The sequence below is a fragment of the Schistocerca nitens genome, chromosome 1 (genome assembly GCF_023898315.1).
Source record: "Schistocerca nitens isolate TAMUIC-IGC-003100 chromosome 1, iqSchNite1.1, whole genome shotgun sequence".
NCBI lineage: Eukaryota > Metazoa > Arthropoda > Insecta > Orthoptera > Acrididae > Schistocerca > Schistocerca nitens.
The window spans coordinates 802,051,573-802,071,977 of record NC_064614.1 but is presented as its reverse complement, the minus strand read 5'-3'; the positions used below and the strand labels follow the sequence as shown (position 1 = coordinate 802,071,977).

Sequence of the window (20,405 nt, the reverse complement as noted above, 5' to 3'; positions counted from 1 at the left end):
ACCATGTGCATCAAAAATGGAAGACAGCTTTCCTGCTGCCCAGTGCAACTTGTCAGACACTACCCTGCTCGTCCACACCCACCCCAAAGCCCCACTTGCTGACTTGGCCAGCACAGCCAAGTAGCCATTAGGGCTACCCTTAAGCAGCACATCAGCACCACATGACGGTCACTTGCTTTTCGTGCTGCAATCTCTCTGTCACCCTGCAGCACTGGAGCAAAAACAACAGCGAGCTCCTCACCATCTATGTTACACTTTCGACTGTTGGTAGAGGACCGTCACTTCACTGCCTTCACCAACCAGAAGCCTATAACGTTTGCCCTCTCAAAAGACACTGAGTAGAGCTCCCATGTCAGTTCCAGCAACAGCTGCTCATGCAGAGTTTATCACTGACATACACCATGGTGGTGGAATTGGTAAAATCATCAATGACTGCGTCAGCTGCATCTGCACTGTCACTAGGACTGTGAAGCACCCAGCACTGCCCAGGGAATGACCCACAGAACTCAACTGCCTTCATCTGGGTACTGCTTCTAGCCTTAAACTTATGTCAGTTCCCAATTCTCACTGCAGAATCTGATGCAACATATCCACTTTCTCACCCTGCGTGTTTCTGTCTACTGCCTTCTGCAAGGCTGCATTCAACTGTTTACACAACCTGGTGTACCCTGGCTCACACACTTCCACCACTCTATTGATGCAGCATTTCGTGTGGCCAAGTATTCAGAGGGACTGCAAGACATATGCCCACACTTGCCTTACCTGTCAGTGTGCTGAAGTTGGCTGCTGTGTCCATGTCCATGTCACCACCTTCCCACATGTCAGGCATTGCTTCACTCCATGTTCATGTAGACATGGTCAGCCCTCTAGGTTCCTCCAACTTCTGTAGCTACCTCCTCACCATGGTGGGGACCAATTAAACTGTTGGTCTCAGGCAATGCCAATACCAGATGTCCCATTCATCACAGTAGCCATCACCTTTGTCATCACATGAATTGCCCATTTTCAGTTTTCTGCACCACATCACAATGGACTGCATGGAAGAGGGAAAGGGGGGGGGGGGATGTGCATTGGCCCATCATCACACATTTCCACATTTCCTGAGAAGTCCAGGCCTGTACCATATTTTCCTCTACTCATCTGCTAATACACTGAGTTTCTTTCTTTGGGTGGCTATTTCTGCCAACAGCTCTCACATCTGCCATGCGACCAGACACCTGTCTACTATGGACACTGACTACCAGTAACTAGACAGTAGCTCCAGACCTCACTAGGGTTCTGCTGGGCAAATCTCATACTCAGTTCAGATCTTCCCCTCACAATCACATCACCAGAGTTCGACCCCACTCACACACTGTAACAGACATGCCACAAGGTGATGATTTGTCTCCAAAATGTTTATTACAAAGTATTGAGACTCACCCATGCTGCACTACTTCTACTACTGAAATGCACCTCAGTATGTAAAACACTGTTTCACACAGCAAAGCACTCCCTCCAAACAGCAAGCACTTGTGCTGATGTGGATACTAACTGAATTTTGAGCTCCTGCCCTTCATAACCAATATATTGAAGGAGAATTTTGTCCCTTTCCTTTAGGTCTTGTTCCTGCCATTTGTGCCAAGAGAGACATTACATTCTGCATCTCACGCTGGTAAAAATCATGTTCAGGCTGGTTAATACTTCGTGACAAGGTAGTGACTATGGTCTGTGTCCAATACTCATGTGGAATGTGTGTTGAGCATTAATTTTTGGGGTGAATTAGTACTAAGGACAATATTCTTAATTCTCTTTTATTTAGTGTTATCATATGAGCAAGTGACTTCTTCTAAGAACTATTAATTTGGGATCATTTAATGCTTCTGTTGTAGTTTAGTTATTTGAATAAATCTGTTGTTTTTCTTAACTCCTTGTGAACATTATTCATTGTGCAGTATCCAACATACTGTTCCGGAAATCAGAGAATATTAGGGTATTTCAAACTTATCAGGGAAATTGGAAAAAAACACTGGAAAAAAAAATTTTTTTTCCTCAATAGCATGAAATTGTTTGGTTATTGAGATGTTATGCTTCATCGCTGGCTGGGCACAGCTGGGTACGTGTGCTGCTTCCCTACTCTCTCATTCTTACTACTTCTTCCCTTCCCATCCTCCCCTCAGTTTGCAGTCAGTGCTGCCACCACTACTTGCTGCAAGCCTAGCAGCTGCCGATGAGAGGCAGGGAGGCATGAGGAGTGGTTTGTTTGGATCTGATTCTCAGAGCTTGTTGACACAGCGGCCAGAGACAACAGTCATATGTGCATGAGTTGTGTCTGAGTGATTGTGTGAATGTGTGTGAACTCTCATTTTCTGACAGAGGCTGTGGCCAAATATTTAGTTGTGAGAGTGTGATTGTCTTTTCTATGTACCTGTCTGTGGCTCAGCGATCATCTTCATGGTCAGTTACTACCTGCACTCATTGATTCTCAGAGTATTTACACAAATTATCTGTTGCATGTGTGATCAGTGTGGTCTCATTTCATGACACATGAATAGGTGGTCATATGAGTGGACTTTCGTGATGAGCCATTTCTGTGGGTATCTCTAATGGATTGGGCCTACCAATCTGAAGCCCATAGTTTCCCACTAATGTGCAGGCCCTGCTTGTCAGATCTAGTCTCACCGATCTGACCACAGGCTGGGTCTGACTGTGTGTGGCAAATTCGGCAATTTTCATGGTTTATCCACGGTCCCAGGAATGTGGTGCTCCTCAGCAGGCCAGAGGCCTCAGGCGATGGATTTCAGGAATTGCAACTCTCTCCCCACACGTACATTGTACAGTGCAGTGTTTTATAGACATGCTATTTATTCTAGTACATTTTGGCACTTCAAAAGAAGTGTATACATTAAAAAGTATGGATGATAAGAAGAAGAAAATTGTGGCAGGCACTGACATTTTGTATGCTACGTACTCGTGTATTTCTTGAAAGAAAACCTCACAATGCCCATACAATAATAGACACAACACAGTGGGTAATAACCAACAATAACAAACATGGTAGAACCAACATTTTATTGGCAGTCACCTATAGTGTTGGGTTACACAACTCTTCCCCGCTTTCTACTCTTCTTTCAATATGTCTACTTTTTTTTGAGGTTATTTCTGAAGGTATCTTAAATCTGTCTTATGACTCCAACAAAATGAGTATTTTTGTCACTAAATGTGTTTCACTTTATTGTAATATAATAACATCAGTGGTCTTAATGAAACATATGTACCATTTGGTTTGCTTTCTCCATTTAAAAACAGTTCATTACAAAAGATGTTGATGTTAATGCTTAAGATTATTGTTCACACATTTAAAAATACAGAAGTCCTTACATTTTTTTTTATTTATGTCCTTACTTACTCTTGAGAACTCAAAATTTGTTGGGGAAAATGCTAAAACTTGTTTGGAAATAAGGGAAATATCAGGGAACTTCACTTGTGAAACTTGTGGCAACCCTGAATCAATTCTGGAGGACTGGCATCACTGATATTGAATGTACATACTGAAGAGAAAATGAGGGATGTAAATGACTCTCATTGTGACTTGTTTGTCACGGATATAAAAAAAATCTAGGTCGTAGAGTTCACTGACGACATAGCAGCAGTTACTGAAAGTGAAGAGGAACTGTGTTGAATGGCCGGCCGCGGTGGTCTAGCGGTTCTAGGCGCTCAGTCCGGAACCGCGCGACCGCTACGGTCGCAGGTTCGAATCCTGCCTCGGGCATGGATGTGTGTGATGTCCTTAGGTTAGTTAGGTTTAAGTAGTTCTAAGTTCTAGGGGACTTATGACCACAGATGTTGAGTCCCATAGTGCTCAGAGCCATTTTTTTTTTTTTTTTTTGTGTTGAATGCTTAATGAAATGGAGCTGTGCTAGCTGATGGTTGTTAAATGCAAATAAAAAGAAGTAAAACTAATGTAATGGAGTGCACATCAATTGGGTATTGTAGATGGCTAATCTTAAACTTGAACAAGAGATTCCTGAGGAGTGGGATGATGTTCACCATCTCAGATGCAAGAAATGTGAAGTTTGAAGATGGTAAGAAATACTTTGCAGCAAGGACTGCATAAGGGAAAAGGGCATTCTGTAAGAATAACAAATATATAAATTAAATAAGAACACAGCAGTTAAAACGCAAAAATATGAACCTTGAGATCACAAAAAGGTTAATACCAAGCTGTATTTGAAGCACAGCTCTGCACTGACATGAAATGTGGACTAGAGGAAAAACAGGAATGAAATGAACAGATATCTTTGAAATGTGCTGTGCAGGAGACAGGAGGAATCAGATGCATTGGCTGAGTAGGAAATAAAGACACACTAAAAAGAGTAAATCAGGAAAAAAAAGAGCTGATAAAGAACACAGTATATTGAAGAGATAGAATGACTGGGCAGGTGTTAAGACAAGAGCTTTTATTGAAAACTGTAGTTCAAGGGGTGATGGAGGTAAGGAATCAGAGGGTTAGGCGTAGGTATGGTTGTATGAGACAAATCATTCATTATGTGGGATGAGGTAGTTATGCTTTAATAGGAGGATAGGTCGTGAGTGACAGAAATGAAGAATCACATGAAACTGATCATAATGTTCATAACTGTGGCAACAATATAATTTTTCTATTAATCTTTTTTATTGTTAAATCATAAATAACTTTCTACTTATTTCCAGACACTGAAAGAATTTCCAGAGGAACTCCGAGGTGATGTATCAATGCATCTTCATCGTGAGATACTGCAGTTACCTATCTTTGAGGCTGCATCACAGGGATGCTTAAAACTATTGTCACTCCACATAAGAGGCAATTTCTGTGCTCCTGGTGAATATCTCATCCACAAAGGAGATGCTTTGCAATATATATACTACCTGTGTAATGGTTCCATGGAAGTTGTACAGAATGACATGGTTGTAGCAATATTAGGTGAGTAGTAGGCCTATATGTATTTCGTGACAAATTTCAGTCTGAGCTTCTGTATGAACATTACAGAGAGAAATGCAAAGTTAATAAAAATAACACTAGCATTTGCAGCCAGAAGTTCCTTCACCTTGCACAAGAAAGGTTAGGTTGAAAGACATTATGTTCTTCAATAGAGATTACATGAAATTCACCCAGTGAATTAGGGAGCTAAAGTGGGACAAGGTGCTGAGTGAAGGAACATTTTGTTTCAAAAGGTAAAATTTTTATCACTCCTTTAGTTTATTTGACTCTGTTGACACTTGCTAAATAGAATTTTTCTACCTGTGTTTGGACAGTTTAGTCACAGTCTCATTTCCTTACAGCAGTCAACAAAAAGTTATAAATCAGAATGTACCCATGTGACTTACAGTAAATCACTAAAATTCAATATCTGATTATGAAATATCAAATTATTTTTACAGGTTGCAAAAATGCTTACATGTCTAGGAGCAAATCTTGTGTCTATGGTTTTGTTATGTACTGCAGGATACTTTCTTAACTTGATCTCATGGAGTCCCCTGCATCCTCCTGAATACAAAACTAAATTATAAAGTTAATGAACATGTGAGCCACTTAGATTAAAAATATTTTTTAAGAGTTAATCTACAGAACTAAGTGCTGTAGACAGCTTGGTAGTGGTTGTTGTTGTTTTTGTTGTGGTGGTGATGGTGGTGGTGGTGGTGGTGCTAGTGATGGTTATGGTGGCCTTCAGTCTGAAGATAAGTTTGATGAAGGTTTCCACATTAGTCTATTCTCTTCATCACTACATAGCTACTACAACCCTCATCTTATTGAATGGCTTATGAAGAGGAGCCTTAGTCTCTCTCTATATACCTTTTAACCATCACTCCACCCCCCCATCCTCCCCTCTACTCACACAAGTACTTCTCTCAAGAACTGAATTTCTTATTCTGTGATATTTCAGGTGTCCTTTCAACAACAAATCCCTTTGTGTTGTCAAGTTCCTGTCGTCCTCAGTTCAGTTCAGTTCAGTACCTCATCATTAGTTATTTAATCTACCCATCTTATTCTCAGAAATTTTGTATAGCTCCACATTCAAAAAAACTTTTTATTTTCTTCTTGTATGTACTGCTTACTGTCCATGCTTAACTTCCAAATTCAAAGAAGGGGAGTATGATCCGAATGCAAAGAAGGGGAGTATGAATGGTCACAGGTTTGACCCTTGGGAGGTCATAGAGGTACAGAAACTCTGAACTGGCAGATGATAGACAATAGATGCTAACTATAACTTGAAAGCCTACTTACAAAGTTTCAAGACCTACCTTTAACTTAGGAATCCAGTAATATATTAGAACCCCACACTTATCACTCCCATAGGTGTAGCAAAGATGATATTATACTAATCACAACATGCAGTCTTACCATGCTCCTTACACAAATATGATGAGAAGAAGCCCTAATAACTGGTACAATGGGAAGCAACCTCTTGCCATGGAGTTCAGAGTATAGTTATAAATGTAGGTATAAAGCTATACTCCAGATAAATACTTACAGAAAAACTTCCTAATGCTTAAATTTACATTACAAGTTACGAAATTTCTCTTATTTGGAAAAACTTTGTGTTACAGAGCAGTAGGGGAGAGGTGGAAATGGGCTAATTAGATGTACTATGTTTCACAGTATTTATTAAAAACCCCTGCACAGCACAAAATCAAGTTGGCAGCCACTTAACTCTGTATAAGGTACACTTCAAATGTTATAAATAGAAAAGTCTTATCACAGCTAACACTATTGACCAGCATAAGAAGTTAACAATATGAAACTTTCCATGTATATAATATTTATGTATATGATTAAAATAGATGGATCAAAACTCATTAATGAAACAATGTAAATATCTTTCTTCAAGAGATGATCCACCATAAAATAAAGATTCTCTTCCTTGTATTAGCAGTTGACCTTGGAACACAGTTCAAATAACAAATAATAATGTATCACTTGTAGTTACCTGTACGAGTATCCCATCGGTAGCTGCACTTCCATCAAAATTTGCTGAGAAGTTGGTGGTGGGGACAACATACTTCTAGTAATGTGGTCCACATTATATCTGCAGTTCAGAGACTTTACTTGCACTTAGATGCTGCCTGAACTACTGGTATGGCCTTATGAAGTCTCATCAATTGTAATTACTATACAGTAGAGGATCCAGGATGAAATGTAGCAGTATCATGAGAAGAATAGTTGCCACTCACCATATAGCAGAGATGCCGAGTCACAGATAGGCACAACAAAAAGACTCTCACAATTATAGTTTTCTACCATTAAAGCCTTCATCAACAATTAACACACACACACACACACACACACACACACACACACACACACACACACACACACACACATACAACACACGCACGCAAATGCAAATGCAACACACACACACACACACACACACACACACACACACACACACACGACTGCAGTCTCAGGCAACAGGCAGTGTCATTTCAGTTGCCTGAGACTGCAGTCATGCGTGTGAGTTGCATTTGCATGCGCACACATGTGTCCGTGTGTGTGTGTGTGTGTGTGTGTGTGTGTGTGTCTGTCTACTGTTGATGAAGGCTTTAACGGCTGAAAGCTATAATTGTGAGAGTCTTTTTGTTGTGCCTATCTGCAACTCAGCATCTCCGCTATATGTTGAGTGGCAACTTTCCTTCTTGTGATGTAATTACTATACATCTAGCCACATACTACATGGTTGGTGTCCTATAAGGTGATTGTTCGAGTGTAGTAACCAAACACTGAAGTGACACAGAAGTTCACATGTGGCAAATGAACAATTAACACAATCACTGTATGAAGTTCTTAAATCACTGTCCTTGAAATCTAATGGTCATATCAATACAAAAATGATGTGAACAGTTAATAACTGTTGCAAACAACACAGTTCACAGTTTAACCCTATTGCCAGAGTAGATGATAATTATAGAAGTTTGGTACTGTGAATGATACTAATTACATATTCACAGTCCAATTAACAACTTAAAACAGTCATTAGGTTATTGAATAAATGCCCAGACACTAAATGCTAGATAAATATTGTTGCATTTTCCAACTTCTAACTTGTACCAATTCATCTGAGTTACATTGTCCATATTTTCAGACATTGATATTCCTCCGTTCAAACTCACTGCAGACTGGCATAAAATGGCTTCTAATAGTCTTCTTATATCAGTTTAAAATAATTAGGACTGAATTGTTGTTCACTAGATTTTCATAATTACAGATTTACATTTCTGAATGAATGAATTGTGGAGTGATATTCATTTTGGAAAGCACTTTTAGATACAATGATAATTGTTATTAAATTACACTGCTTAGCTTGTCTGAATACGGTATACTATTTTGGTAGCATTATTTTTACTAAGGAAGCTAATTACACTGAAACTGATGGATGCAAAGAGCTGCAAATATACTTTTGTCATTGGCTGTAGGAATACCTCACTTATTTATACTTGATGTTTGTAAATGGATGGTGCAGTTTAAAAAAGTAGTAGTAAACTGATTTATTACTTTATATAGGCAAACCTTACATCATAAGCAGCGAAAACTGTCAAAGTTCTTGATGTGCTGCCTGCTCCTTGCTTGTCATGCTTACTGTGCAGATGAAGCATCTGTTTCCAAGATGGTGCTGCAACAGGAAAGGCTTTCTGCTTCATTTTCAGGTGTTCCAAACTGTGGTTGCATTGCAGTGTGAGTTTCATGTACCATTTAGGAAAGACCTGTCACACAAGAATAACATAGGGAGGTGGTACTGACAGTTCATGGAACCAGGAGAGGAGTATGATGCATATGTCATAGCAGCCATGTGAGATTTTTAAATACACCCCTGGATTGCTAGGAGGCACATGTAAAGCTACGGCCCACCAGGTATCTCACCAAGCAACAGCAAGTGGTTGCTGGCTGCATTGCAAGACCATGCCTATATCCAGTCATGATTGATGAGGGGGCAGCACATCTCTTTCTGGAGAATAGCTGTTTAAGGAAATCCAGGAACCACTGCCGACATTTCCCATCAACTAGAACTGGCTGATTCATTCACTTAAGCTCTCATCGATATGCCATTCACAAAGACAGTGTAATGCTGAGAAGTAGGCTTCAGTGTTGGAAAAGAGCTCTTCAAGTGTTGGTCATTTCAGGACTTTAGTTCTGGCTCGAGGGAGTTATTTGGAGCCAATTCCACAGAATTGTATTTTGTTTAGAATGACAGAAGAACAGAGTTAATTTGTAATTATAAATTGCGATGAACATCTTTTTTTCAGAAGGATGATAAAACAGCTATTGTACTCCTCCTGGGACTATCTTTCAATGAGGAATAATAGACATATTTTGCAGTGGCAACAAGAATTTTTTAAAACTGATTAGAGTACGAGTGCCAAGTCCCTGGTAGATCAGGAACAAGATATGTTCTTATCACTGAAGACAGGCCTTAGGCATCGAGTAATGCTTTGTCTCCAAAGAATGCAGTAGGTGAATGAGGTTCTACTGGCACAAGTTTTCACTTTGAAGACACACTGTCCGGCTACTGCGGGGTTGAGTACCCAGCCTGCCATCCATGTGCATAGCCTTGGTCCTGCTACGTTGCCCAATTAGAGCAGGATTTTGCAATGTACAATGTCTGCAGTGATCAGCCACAGTGTGGATTTACACTGGGCAGTAGAGGGCCCACAGTCTACCATCTGCTGCAACAGTAACATCCCCAAGTGAAACTGCTCTGAGTGCCTTATGATTCCTTGAGGAAAACTTAGCTGAATACTCAGATGCTCAGATAAAAATTGCTGCAACATAACATGCTCTTTAGGTGTTAGAAGCTATATTCTGGAACCCATAGGGAATGGATGGCTAGGTTCCAGGGTCTCTCCTGGGAATGCCGTTTCCAATGTGCCAATGAACAACTCAAGTCCCTTTATGCACAACTGATAAAGACACCCAGCAGGATCTCCTGAAGCTCAAACATCCATCATTCAACTCATACCATCCAACATTTGGGCTTTAGAGCAGTCTCTCAGAGCAGCAGTTTCTATCCAAGATCCAGCTCTGGTATCTGACTCCCATCCCAAATTGGAAGCTTTGTTGCAGCAGTTAGTGCCCAAGTCCAGAAAAGAACCTCCCAGGGCTTGTCATTTCAAACAATCATCAACTTGCAAATAGTATTTTGCATACCCATCCACAGGGCGAAATATATCACCTGCAGTAAGTCTGGCCACAAAGCTGAAGTTTGTCACTTCCCCATTTCCATGTCTGTGGACTCAGCACAGGGGACCCCAAAGAGCACCATTCCCAACTAAATTTTCCAGAAGTGGCACAGGTACAGACTCTACATCTGCAGTGCACTCAACTGTTGTTTATACAAGTAGAGTTGGAAAGCAAACCAGTCACCTTCCAGATTGACACTGGGTCATTGGCTACATTAATCAACTGTCTCTCTTCCACTGCACCCCTTCATTATAAAGATACATACTTACAGTAATGACTTCTTTTTCGTGGCAGGATGCTTCTGCAGTAGGCCCCGCCATAGTGTCATGCTAACACCAGCTATGATTTTAGTGCTTACAGCCCTTGGAGCATCTAACTTGCTTAACCCAGACTTATTCCATGCCTTGAGCCTTGAGATCCATGGCACCTCCAAAGTGGTGCTTACAGCCCTTGGAGCATCTAACTTGCTTAGCCCAGACTTATTCCATGGCTTGAGCCTTGAGAACTGTGGCACCTCCAAAGTGGTCCATGCCCTGAGCCTCTGCCTTGACACTACCAATCTTTTGGCTAAATTTCGATTGCTGTTCCAGATGCCATTGGTAGGGGTTTCAGGGTTCCAGGCACATATCCCCCTGTTACACATAGTGGTCCCAAAACTTTTTAAGGCCCATTGCATCAAGTTTACTCTCTGGCAAAGCTTCAGCAGGTATTGCAATGCCTTGAGCCCAAGGGCATCCTCATCCTAGTCAATGGACCTCTCCTGTCATGATTGTGGAAAAACTGTTTGGTACTGCCTGCATTTGTGGTGACTTCAAGACCTCTGTGACTGTCCAATCTGTAGTTGCCACATAACCCATTCCCAAGCCTGAGGACATTGTTTCCCACACTGCTGGGGATACGGTGTTTGCCAGAATTGATGCTTGTCTTCAGCTCCTATTGGATGATGATTCCCACCAGAATGTGGTCATCAACACTCTTTTGGATTGTTCCAATATACTTGGCTTCCATTTGGCATCATCAATGCTCCAGTACTCTTCCAGAGATACACAACAACTCTCAAAGGATGTCAAATGTTCAAATGTGTGTGAAATCTTATGGGACTTAACTGCTAAGGTCATCAGTCCCTAAGCTTACACACTACTTAACCTAAATTATCCTAAGGACAAACACACACACCCATGCCCGAGTGAGGACTCGAACCTCCGACGGGACCAGCTGCACAGTCCATGACTGCAGTGCCTTAGACTGCTCGGCTAATCCCGCGTGGCTCAAAGGATGTCCTGGGAACAATAAATTACCTTGACATTTTTCTGGTCACTCGAAAGACTAGGCCAATCTCATCTGGAACCTAGACATGCTATTCTCCATGTTCATGGCAGTGAATCTTCATTGTAATCCTGGTTCGTTTTTCATCTCCCAGGTCGGGTATGTAGGACATGTCTTCAGCATGCCAAGCATATAACTTATGCTGTGACATGTGTCTGCGATCCAACAATTACTGGATCTCACTGATGCATCCCATCTCAAGTCTGTCATAGGTCAGCTGAGCTGCTGTCGATGGTTCATTCCCCATGCCACAGCCATTGCAGAGCCACTCCACTGCTTGCTCCATAAGAAAGTGCTCCATAAGAAACCACACCCATTTTCACAGGAATGTATGAGCTTTTTAAGTGTGTTCTTTGCCAATGCTGGATTGGATGTGCTGCAAAAGCAGACAACAACCTTCTTCACTGGCCACCTCAACTGCCAGATTTAGCAGCCTGTAATCTCTTACTGTGGGGGTTTGTGAAAGACTGAGGTTATGTACTACAGACCATCATGGAGTACATGCTACACTGAGTAAGGGGAGAGTTTGATTACTGTACAGATGACTGTCATGTGACTAAGGGTGTGCTTATTGAAGGATTGTGATTAATGCATCAAAAACTTGGACAATTGCCACTGATTATGCTGAGAGATTTGCCCAAATAAAATAATAAATCATTTTATTGACTTGCTGATAGTTTGTAGTTAGCACAATTTTTAGTCAAACTAGCTGGCACACTAACTCCTGATAACCAAAGGAATGTAATAGATAATAAAGTTAAGTGGGATAAGCCGTGAGTCAATAGTCAAGACTTTTGTTTACTCCACACATGCCATACAGTGAAGACAACACAGAATCTGGAAAAAGTTAGTATTAATTTTGTGTGGAAGAAAGACATAACAACTGGAAATAATTCACCTGTTTTGTTACACACTGTACCAACTGACATGACATAACTCCTTTAAACATTTCTTAGAAGGAGCCTTAATGTAGCTACACTGCATCTTTTGACAACAGTCAGCACATAATAGACATGACTGTAATGGTGTAGTCTAGGGACAGCTACACCCTCTATACGATCTGGCAACAATGCTCAATCTGCTGCCAGGAAATTCAAATCCTTGCCAGTATCACTGGAATGGTGCTGTGTTCATCATGGCAGAGTCTTCTTGCTATTGTCAGTTCATATTTCATATCCTCTTTGTTTCAGCCACTGCCAGTTATTTTTCTGCTCAAACAATGAAACTCTTCCACAAATTATAGTGTCTTATTTTCTAATCTAATTCCTGCAGTGTCACATGACTTACTTGTACTACACTGTATCACACTACTCTTATCTTGGATGATGCTCATCTCACATACACTTTTCAAGACACTATCAATTCTCCTTAAGTGATCTTCAAAGTTGTTTGTTATCTCTGGCATAGTTACAGTGTCATTAGTTTTTTTTTTCCTCCCTGAACTTTAATTACCTTTCCAAACTTCTCTTTGAGTCCAATTTCTGCTAGTTCAGTGTGCAAACTGTCTCATTCACTTGGGTTCCTTTAGAATTTCAAAGAGAGTGTTCCAGTCAACATTGTAAAAATACTTCTCTAAACCTACAAATGCTATTAATGTAGGGTTGCCTTTCTTCATTTTATCTTTGGATGTACCGTATTTACTCGAATCTGAGCCGCACTTGAATCTAAGCTGCACCTGAAAAATAAGACTCGAAATCAAGGAAAAAAAAAAAAAATTCCCGAATCTAAGCCACACCTGAAATTTGAGACTCGAAATTCAAGGGGAGTTTTAGACCGCACCTCCAAATTGAAACAAAGTTGGTCCATTGTAACTTGGGACACAATTTAGGTCGAGTGGATGAAGATACAGCTACAGTAGTTTGGTTCGAGTTGTAAGCTTAACAGTTAAGCTTTACCAAGTTTCCATTGCTATGTGTCAGGTGCTCCGTCCGTATTTGTACAGGTACCCTTCCTTTTTCACGTGCTTCATCTGGTTTGATTCAATTGCTTATTTTGCTTTGATCTGATAAGTGCTGTTCGCTTTGTTATAGTTGTTTACGTCACTCTAAGCTGAAACTGCATTATTGTACTGTGTCATGCATTGTTTGTCGCATTCTGATGAGTGCTTATGACCTGTCGCTGCTCATGGCATGGCTTGCTTTTGTGCGCGCTACCACGGCTTACAATGAAAAAAAGAGAGGAATTGTCTCATAAGTGAAACAATGGCAAGAGACTGCTATTTGTTTACACTGCTGCTTTCTTTGATAATGATCAACAAGAACCAAATATGATGTGATTCTTCAGTTTCTCCCAGCATATTTGTTGCTCGAACAGTCCACAGGTATACTGCCAGTTCAATGTGGCCAACAGGCACTATGAACCGACAGTATACCCATGGACTGTTCGAAGAACCAAATGGACTGTGTATGATAGAAGATGTTCTGAACGAGAGTTTAGCAAAAAATTTTCTCTGTTTGAAAATCTTTGCAGACGCCTCTCCAGTACATTACATTTGGCACAGAAATTAGAGTCATTTTAGATTTAAAAATCTAGTCAGTTGCTGTGCTTCATTCCTGACTATCACTATCCAGCATAAGAATAATACGAATATAAACATGACATGATATTTATATTTTTCCGCGTTTGCTGTTTTCTCACTCTAGTGTCGTAGTTTATTAGGCAGACAGGATTTAAATGAGATAGCAGCAAACATGAAAGAATACATGGCATAATGTTTACATTCTTCTACCTTTTCTTTTAATTTATTTACTGACGCAGAGGTTTTGGTGCCAGTATTTATCTTTGTGCCTGCAAAGCATGCCTGTGTAGCGCTACATATATTCGACAGCAGAAGCTAGTTGTGGCGGCACCTACCAACATTTTTCAGAACTTCTGCTTACTTTGTACTCGATTCTAACCCACAGGCGGTTTTTTGGATTACAAAAACTGGGAAAAAAGTGCGGCTTAGATTCGAGTAAATACGGTAAGTTGATAGCCTCATGTGTTTCTAAATTTCTCCAGAGCCCAGAATGATCTTCCTCTGAGATCTACTTCTATTGGCCCTTCCATTCTTCTGTAAATAATTTGTGGAAGTATCTTTCAACCATGTGTTACTAAACTAATGGTTCAGTACATCTAGATCTGCATCTGCATAGACACTCCACAAGCTACCACGCAGTGCATGGTGGAGGATACCCTGTACCACTACTTGTCATTTCCTTTCCTGTTCCAATCACACATAGTGCAAGGGAAGAACAACTGTCTGTATGCTACCGTATGAGTCCTAATTTCTTGTATCTTACTTTTGTGATCCTTATGTACAGTGTATGTTGGCAGCAGTAGAATCATTTGGTCTCAATATGTTTCTTGGAAAGAATATTGCCTTCCTTCTAGGGATTCCCAAAGCATCTCCATAACACTTACATGTTGTTCAGGTATCCTAGTAACAAATCTAGCAGCTTCCCTCGGGATTTCTTCAATGTCTTCCTTCAGTCTGATCTGGTATGGATCCCAAACACTTGGGCAGTACTCAAGAATAAATCACCCAACATCCTATATGTGGTCTCCTTCACAGGCATAACACTCTTTCCTAAAATTCTCCCAGTAAACTGAAATCAACCATTCACCATCCCCACCACAGTTCTCACATGCTCGTTCACCTCATATTGCCTTCCAACATTATGCCCAGACTGTGTCAAGCAGCACACTAGTAATACTGCATCTGAACATTAGAGATTTTCTCTTCCTACTCATTCGCATTAACTTATATTTTTCCACATTTGGAGCTAGCCGTCATTCATCACACCAACTGGAAATTTTGTCTAGGTCATCTTATATCTTCCTACAGGCCCTCAACTTCAACATCTTGCCATACATCATGACTTCATCAGCAAACAATCACTGAGTTCTGAGTATATCATGTGAGAAAAGAGCAAGCTGAGTTTCACACAAGTGATGCTTTCTAAAACCATGCCGATTCATGTCTCAGGAAAGTTTATTACATTCAAACTGAGAATATATTCAAGGATTCTGTAGCAAACAGAAGTTAGGGATATTGGGCCATAATTTTTTGGGTCCATTCTTTTACCTTTATTATGTACTAGAGTCAAATGCACTTTCTTCCAGTCACTTGGCACTTTGCTCTGGGTGAGAGATTCACAATAAATGCAAGCAAGGTAAGGGGCCAATGCCGTGAAATACTGTTTGTGAAATTGAACTGGGATTCCATTGGACATGGTGATTTATTTGCTTACAGATCTTTCAGATGTTTGTTTATGACATGTATGCTTATTACTATTTTGTCCATACGGGAATCTGTCTTATGATCAAATGATGATATGTTTGTACGAATCTCCATGCAAATGATTTATTGAATGAGAAATTTAAAACTTCAGCTTTCATTTTGCCATCTTCAGCTGCCACACCAACCTGGTCAACAAAGGACTGAATGGAAGCCTTAGACCCGCTTAGCGATTTTACATATGACCAGGATTTTCTTGGGTCCTCTGCCACATCTTCTGCTAAGGTGTGACACTGGTAGTTGTTGTGTGCTTTGGACATAGATCTTTTCATATATGCATAAATCTCTTCTAACCTTTGCTTGTTGTCATTTATGCATTCCCTTTTGAACCAAAAGCATAACAGCCTTTTCTTGTTGTCATTTGAGCATTCCCTTTTGAACCAAAAGCATAACAGCCTTTACTGGCTCGGCATCCACTGAATTTTGTTATTAATCCATGGTGGATCTTCTCCAACCTTCATTCACTTACTAGGCTCCTAACTCTCCAGACCATGATTTACAATCTGCTTAAACTTTGCCCATAGTTCCTCTAGATCTATCTCAATGTAACTAAGTGATGACAATTCACTGTTTAAGTGAGATGTTAATAATTACTTATCTGCTCTATCTAGCATAGACACTCTCCTACCCTTCTTGACTTATTTATTAACTTTCATAATCATAGATGCTATAATGACATCATGATCACTAATCCCCATTTCTACACTGACAATGTCACTAAGGTTTGACCTCTTTGTAGCTACAAGATCTAAGAGATTTCCATTGTGTGTGGGCTTCTGAGCTAGCTGCTCCAGACAATTTGAAAACATGTTCAGAAGTATTCTGCATGACTGTCTGTCTGTACGCCCTGCAATGAATCCATGGACATCTGAGTCTACACCCAGCAGGCTCAAGTCGCCTCCAGTCAGTATTGCATGATCGGGGTAATTAAGTTCTATTGATTGTAGATGTTCTTTGAATGACTCTAGAGTTGTCACAGCAGAACTGGGTGGCATGTAAAAACATTCAACAATTAACTTGGTTTCACCTACACCTGTTATACGTGACCAGATGACTTCACTGCCACACTCATCTTCGACCTCAATAGAGACAAAATTTTTGTCAACTGCAATGAAACCCACATTACATCTTTGTAATTGACACTGTTACAGTCTGCTTGGAGTCCGAAGGTATTTTGCCAGTCTCTTATGACTTGCATATCAGGAGGATAAGATTTGCCATGTTGGGGTCTCCCAAGGATCTCAGTAACTCTGAGGGAATGTTTCATCTTAGGTCCCTTAGTACTGTATCAAATTCATCTCACACTGCCACATCTCCCTTCTCATCTTCATGTACTTCCTCTTGTTTTTCCATAACATTGTCAAATTTCTGTCCTTTTACATATTCCCTCCATGTTTCAGCCTTCCCTTGTTTGGTTATTACTGGCTTGTCATGTTAGATCTCAATATCCATACAGTTTCTTCCCTTTTCTCCAAAGGTTCCTTTAATTATACTATAGTTGATAGCTTCCCACAGTCTTTTATGTACAGGGAATGTTAAGAAAGCTAGAAAAATATTTTTGCTTATCAAGAGTGGCAGGGTACTAATTGCTGATTATCTGAATAGTCAACATCAATATTCAGTGCTGTGGATGAAGATGTAGAGCACAAATGGAAAAAAAATTCAAAAGCATCATTCAGTAAGCCTTAGACAAGTGTACACCACAAAAGGTCTTAAGGAGGGGAAACACACATACACTATGGTTCAAAAATTGTGTTAGAAAATTGCTAGGTAAACAGAGTGAGCTTCATCACAGATTGAAGAAAAGTCAAAATTTAGATGGCAAATAAAAGAGAAAAGAACCATAAAGAGAGCACTGAGAGAAATGTTCTGTGACTTTGGAAGGGAACTCTTGCCATCTGATCTGACTTAGAACAATAAGAGGTTTTGGTCTTTCGTAAGATCAGTAAGCAGTTCGGAATCATCTGTTCAATCAGTCAGGGACCATACTTGCACCAAAATGGAAGATGACAGAGGAAAGGCTGAGATACTGAATTTGGTCATGTGAAACTGTTTCACTGTGGAGGAACAGAATACAGTTCCTCCTTTCAGTCATCATACAAACACTGAAATGGTATACTGAGATACATGATTGCTGAGTCGAAAAGCAACTTCAGTCACTGAGTAGTGGAAAGGCATCAGGGCCAGCTAGCAATGCCATGGGACTGTAGCGATTTACAACAGGACTTGCAGAGAAGTGATGAATGGTGCAGGGTCCAGCAGCTGATCCTGAATGTAAATAAATGTAACATATTCCACATATACAGAAGAAGAAATGCACTACTGCAAAACTATGCCACTGATGACAAATTTCAGGAAACAGTATCTACTGTAAAATAGCTGGAAGTAACCAAACAGTGCTACCTGAAGTGGAATGACCACATAAAACAAATAGTAGGAAAAGCAGATGCTGGACATAAATTTGTGGGAAGAATCTTAATTCAAGTACCATGAAATAAGTGGCTAACTCTATGGGACTAATAGAAGAGAGAGAGAGAATGAAGAGCAGTATGTTTCATCACAAAATCCAGTGGCAGACACTACAAGAAAGGCATTGTACATCACAGAGTGATTTACTATTGAAATTTTGAGATAATGCCTTTGAGGAAGAGTTAGATGACATATTACTTCCTCCCACACACATCCGGGCAACTGACAACAACTAGAAAATTCGAGAAATTAGAGCTAATACATAGATTTACCAACAATTATTCTTTCCATTAGCAAAAATGGGACAGTGAAGGGGGATCAGACAGTGGTACCAGAAGTATCCACAGCCACACACAGTCAGGTGGCTTGCAGAATATTGATGCAGATTAAATGCTTCTGCAGCTTTCCATTTCTTCTGCAGCAGTTCTTACTTTGCCATTCTGTGCTTTTTTTGGCCTTCCTCTTTAGATATTTGTATTCCTGTCTGCCTAATTAATTTGCTGCATTTTTATATTTTCTTCCTTCATTAGGTAAAACAAATGTAATGTATGTTACTCAAGGATTTCTACTGGACCTGTCTTTTTGGCTATTTGATCCTTTACTGCCTTCATACTTTGCTATGGAAATCCTAGAAGTGATGTAACCAAAATTTCCTGTTCAGTTTTCAATATCTTCTAAAAAAAATCTCTGAAAGAAAATTATGATTGCAGTTGGCTTCAGTGTAAATTTATTTATGGAAATCTAAAAGTGTGTCAGATTTAATGATATAATTTAGAAATCTCATTTTTTATGTTAATATTTCTCTTAATTTATTAGAGAAACTGGACAGTATATAACTTACACAAACAATATAAATTATACTTTTTCTAGTGGTAGTAACTGTTATAAGTACTTTAGCATGAGCACCATCTTGAACAGTTTCCAGTCCCAGGCTGGGTCTGTTTGGAACATAAGCCTTGCCATGTATTCCTGTTTTCCCACACTTTCCATGTTCTTTCTGCTCCAGTTCTTGCCTCTTTTTTCAACACACCCCTCACACAATTCAGCCATGTTTCCCTCATTCTTCCTTTTGGTCATTTCCTTTACATCCCAATTCCATGTATCTTGTTTTCCATTCCCTTCAAGTACCCATACTATCTTTTCCTTGGTGTTTCTATTCTGCTCTGCAATGGTTTCTCTTTCACTGTATCCTTTACCCTTTCAGTCCTCATCCTACCTCCCTTCTTACTCCTATCCTACTTCTGAGGAACTTCATTTCACATACCTGCTATCTGGTTACAGCTCCTTTCTTCATTGGCAACAAAAAGACTGTCAGAAAGTGAGCATTTGGCCAACAAGAACTTAATCGGAAGTCAACAAAACAGACACACACACACACACACACACACACACACACACACACACACAAAGATGATGTGACTTACCAAATGAAAAGTGCTGGCAGGTCTTTGTCTTTAAATATGTCTGCTTGTGTCTGTATATGTGTGGATGGATATGTGTGTGTGTGCGAGTGTATACCCGTCCTTTCTTCCCCCTAAGGTAAGTCTTTCCGCTCCCAGGATTGGAATGACTCCTTACCCTCTCCCTTAAAACCCACATCCTTTCGTCTTTCCCTCTCCTTCCCTCTTTCCTGATGAGGCAACAGTTTGTTGCGAAAGCTTGAATTTTGTGTGTATGTTTGTGTTTGATTGTGTGTCTGTCGACCTGCCAGCACTTTCATTTGGTAAGTCACATCATCTTTGTTTTTAGATATATTTTTCCTACGTGGAATGTTTCCCTCTATTTTTTATATATATATATATATATATATATATATATATATATATATATATATATATATATATATATATATATATATATATATAAAGATGATGTGACTTACCAAACGAAAGCGCTGGCAGGTCGATAGACACACAAACAAACACAAATATGCACACAAAATTCTAGTTTTCGCAACCAATGGTTGCTTCGTCAGGAAAGAGGGAAGGAGAGGGAAAGACGAAAGGATGTGGGTTTTAAGGGAGAGGGTATGGAGTCATTCCAGTCCCGGGAGTGGAAAGACACACACACATATCCATCCGCACATACACAGACACAAGCAGACATTTGTAAGGGCAAAGGGTTTGGGCAGGGATG

The 20,405-nt window shown here is 40.0% G+C and overlaps 1 protein-coding gene across 1 annotated transcript in view; it reads left to right on the top strand.

Moving 5' to 3' along the window:
- Positions 1–20,405, top strand: part of LOC126262461 (potassium voltage-gated channel subfamily H member 8) — a 518,890-nt gene that overhangs the window by 418,074 nt on the left and 80,411 nt on the right. Inside the window, exon 10 of the mRNA XM_049959121.1 lies at positions 4,693–4,942. Within this exon, the coding sequence (XP_049815078.1) occupies positions 4,693–4,942 (250 nt within the window). The remainder of the gene's footprint in view (positions 1–4,692; positions 4,943–20,405) is intronic.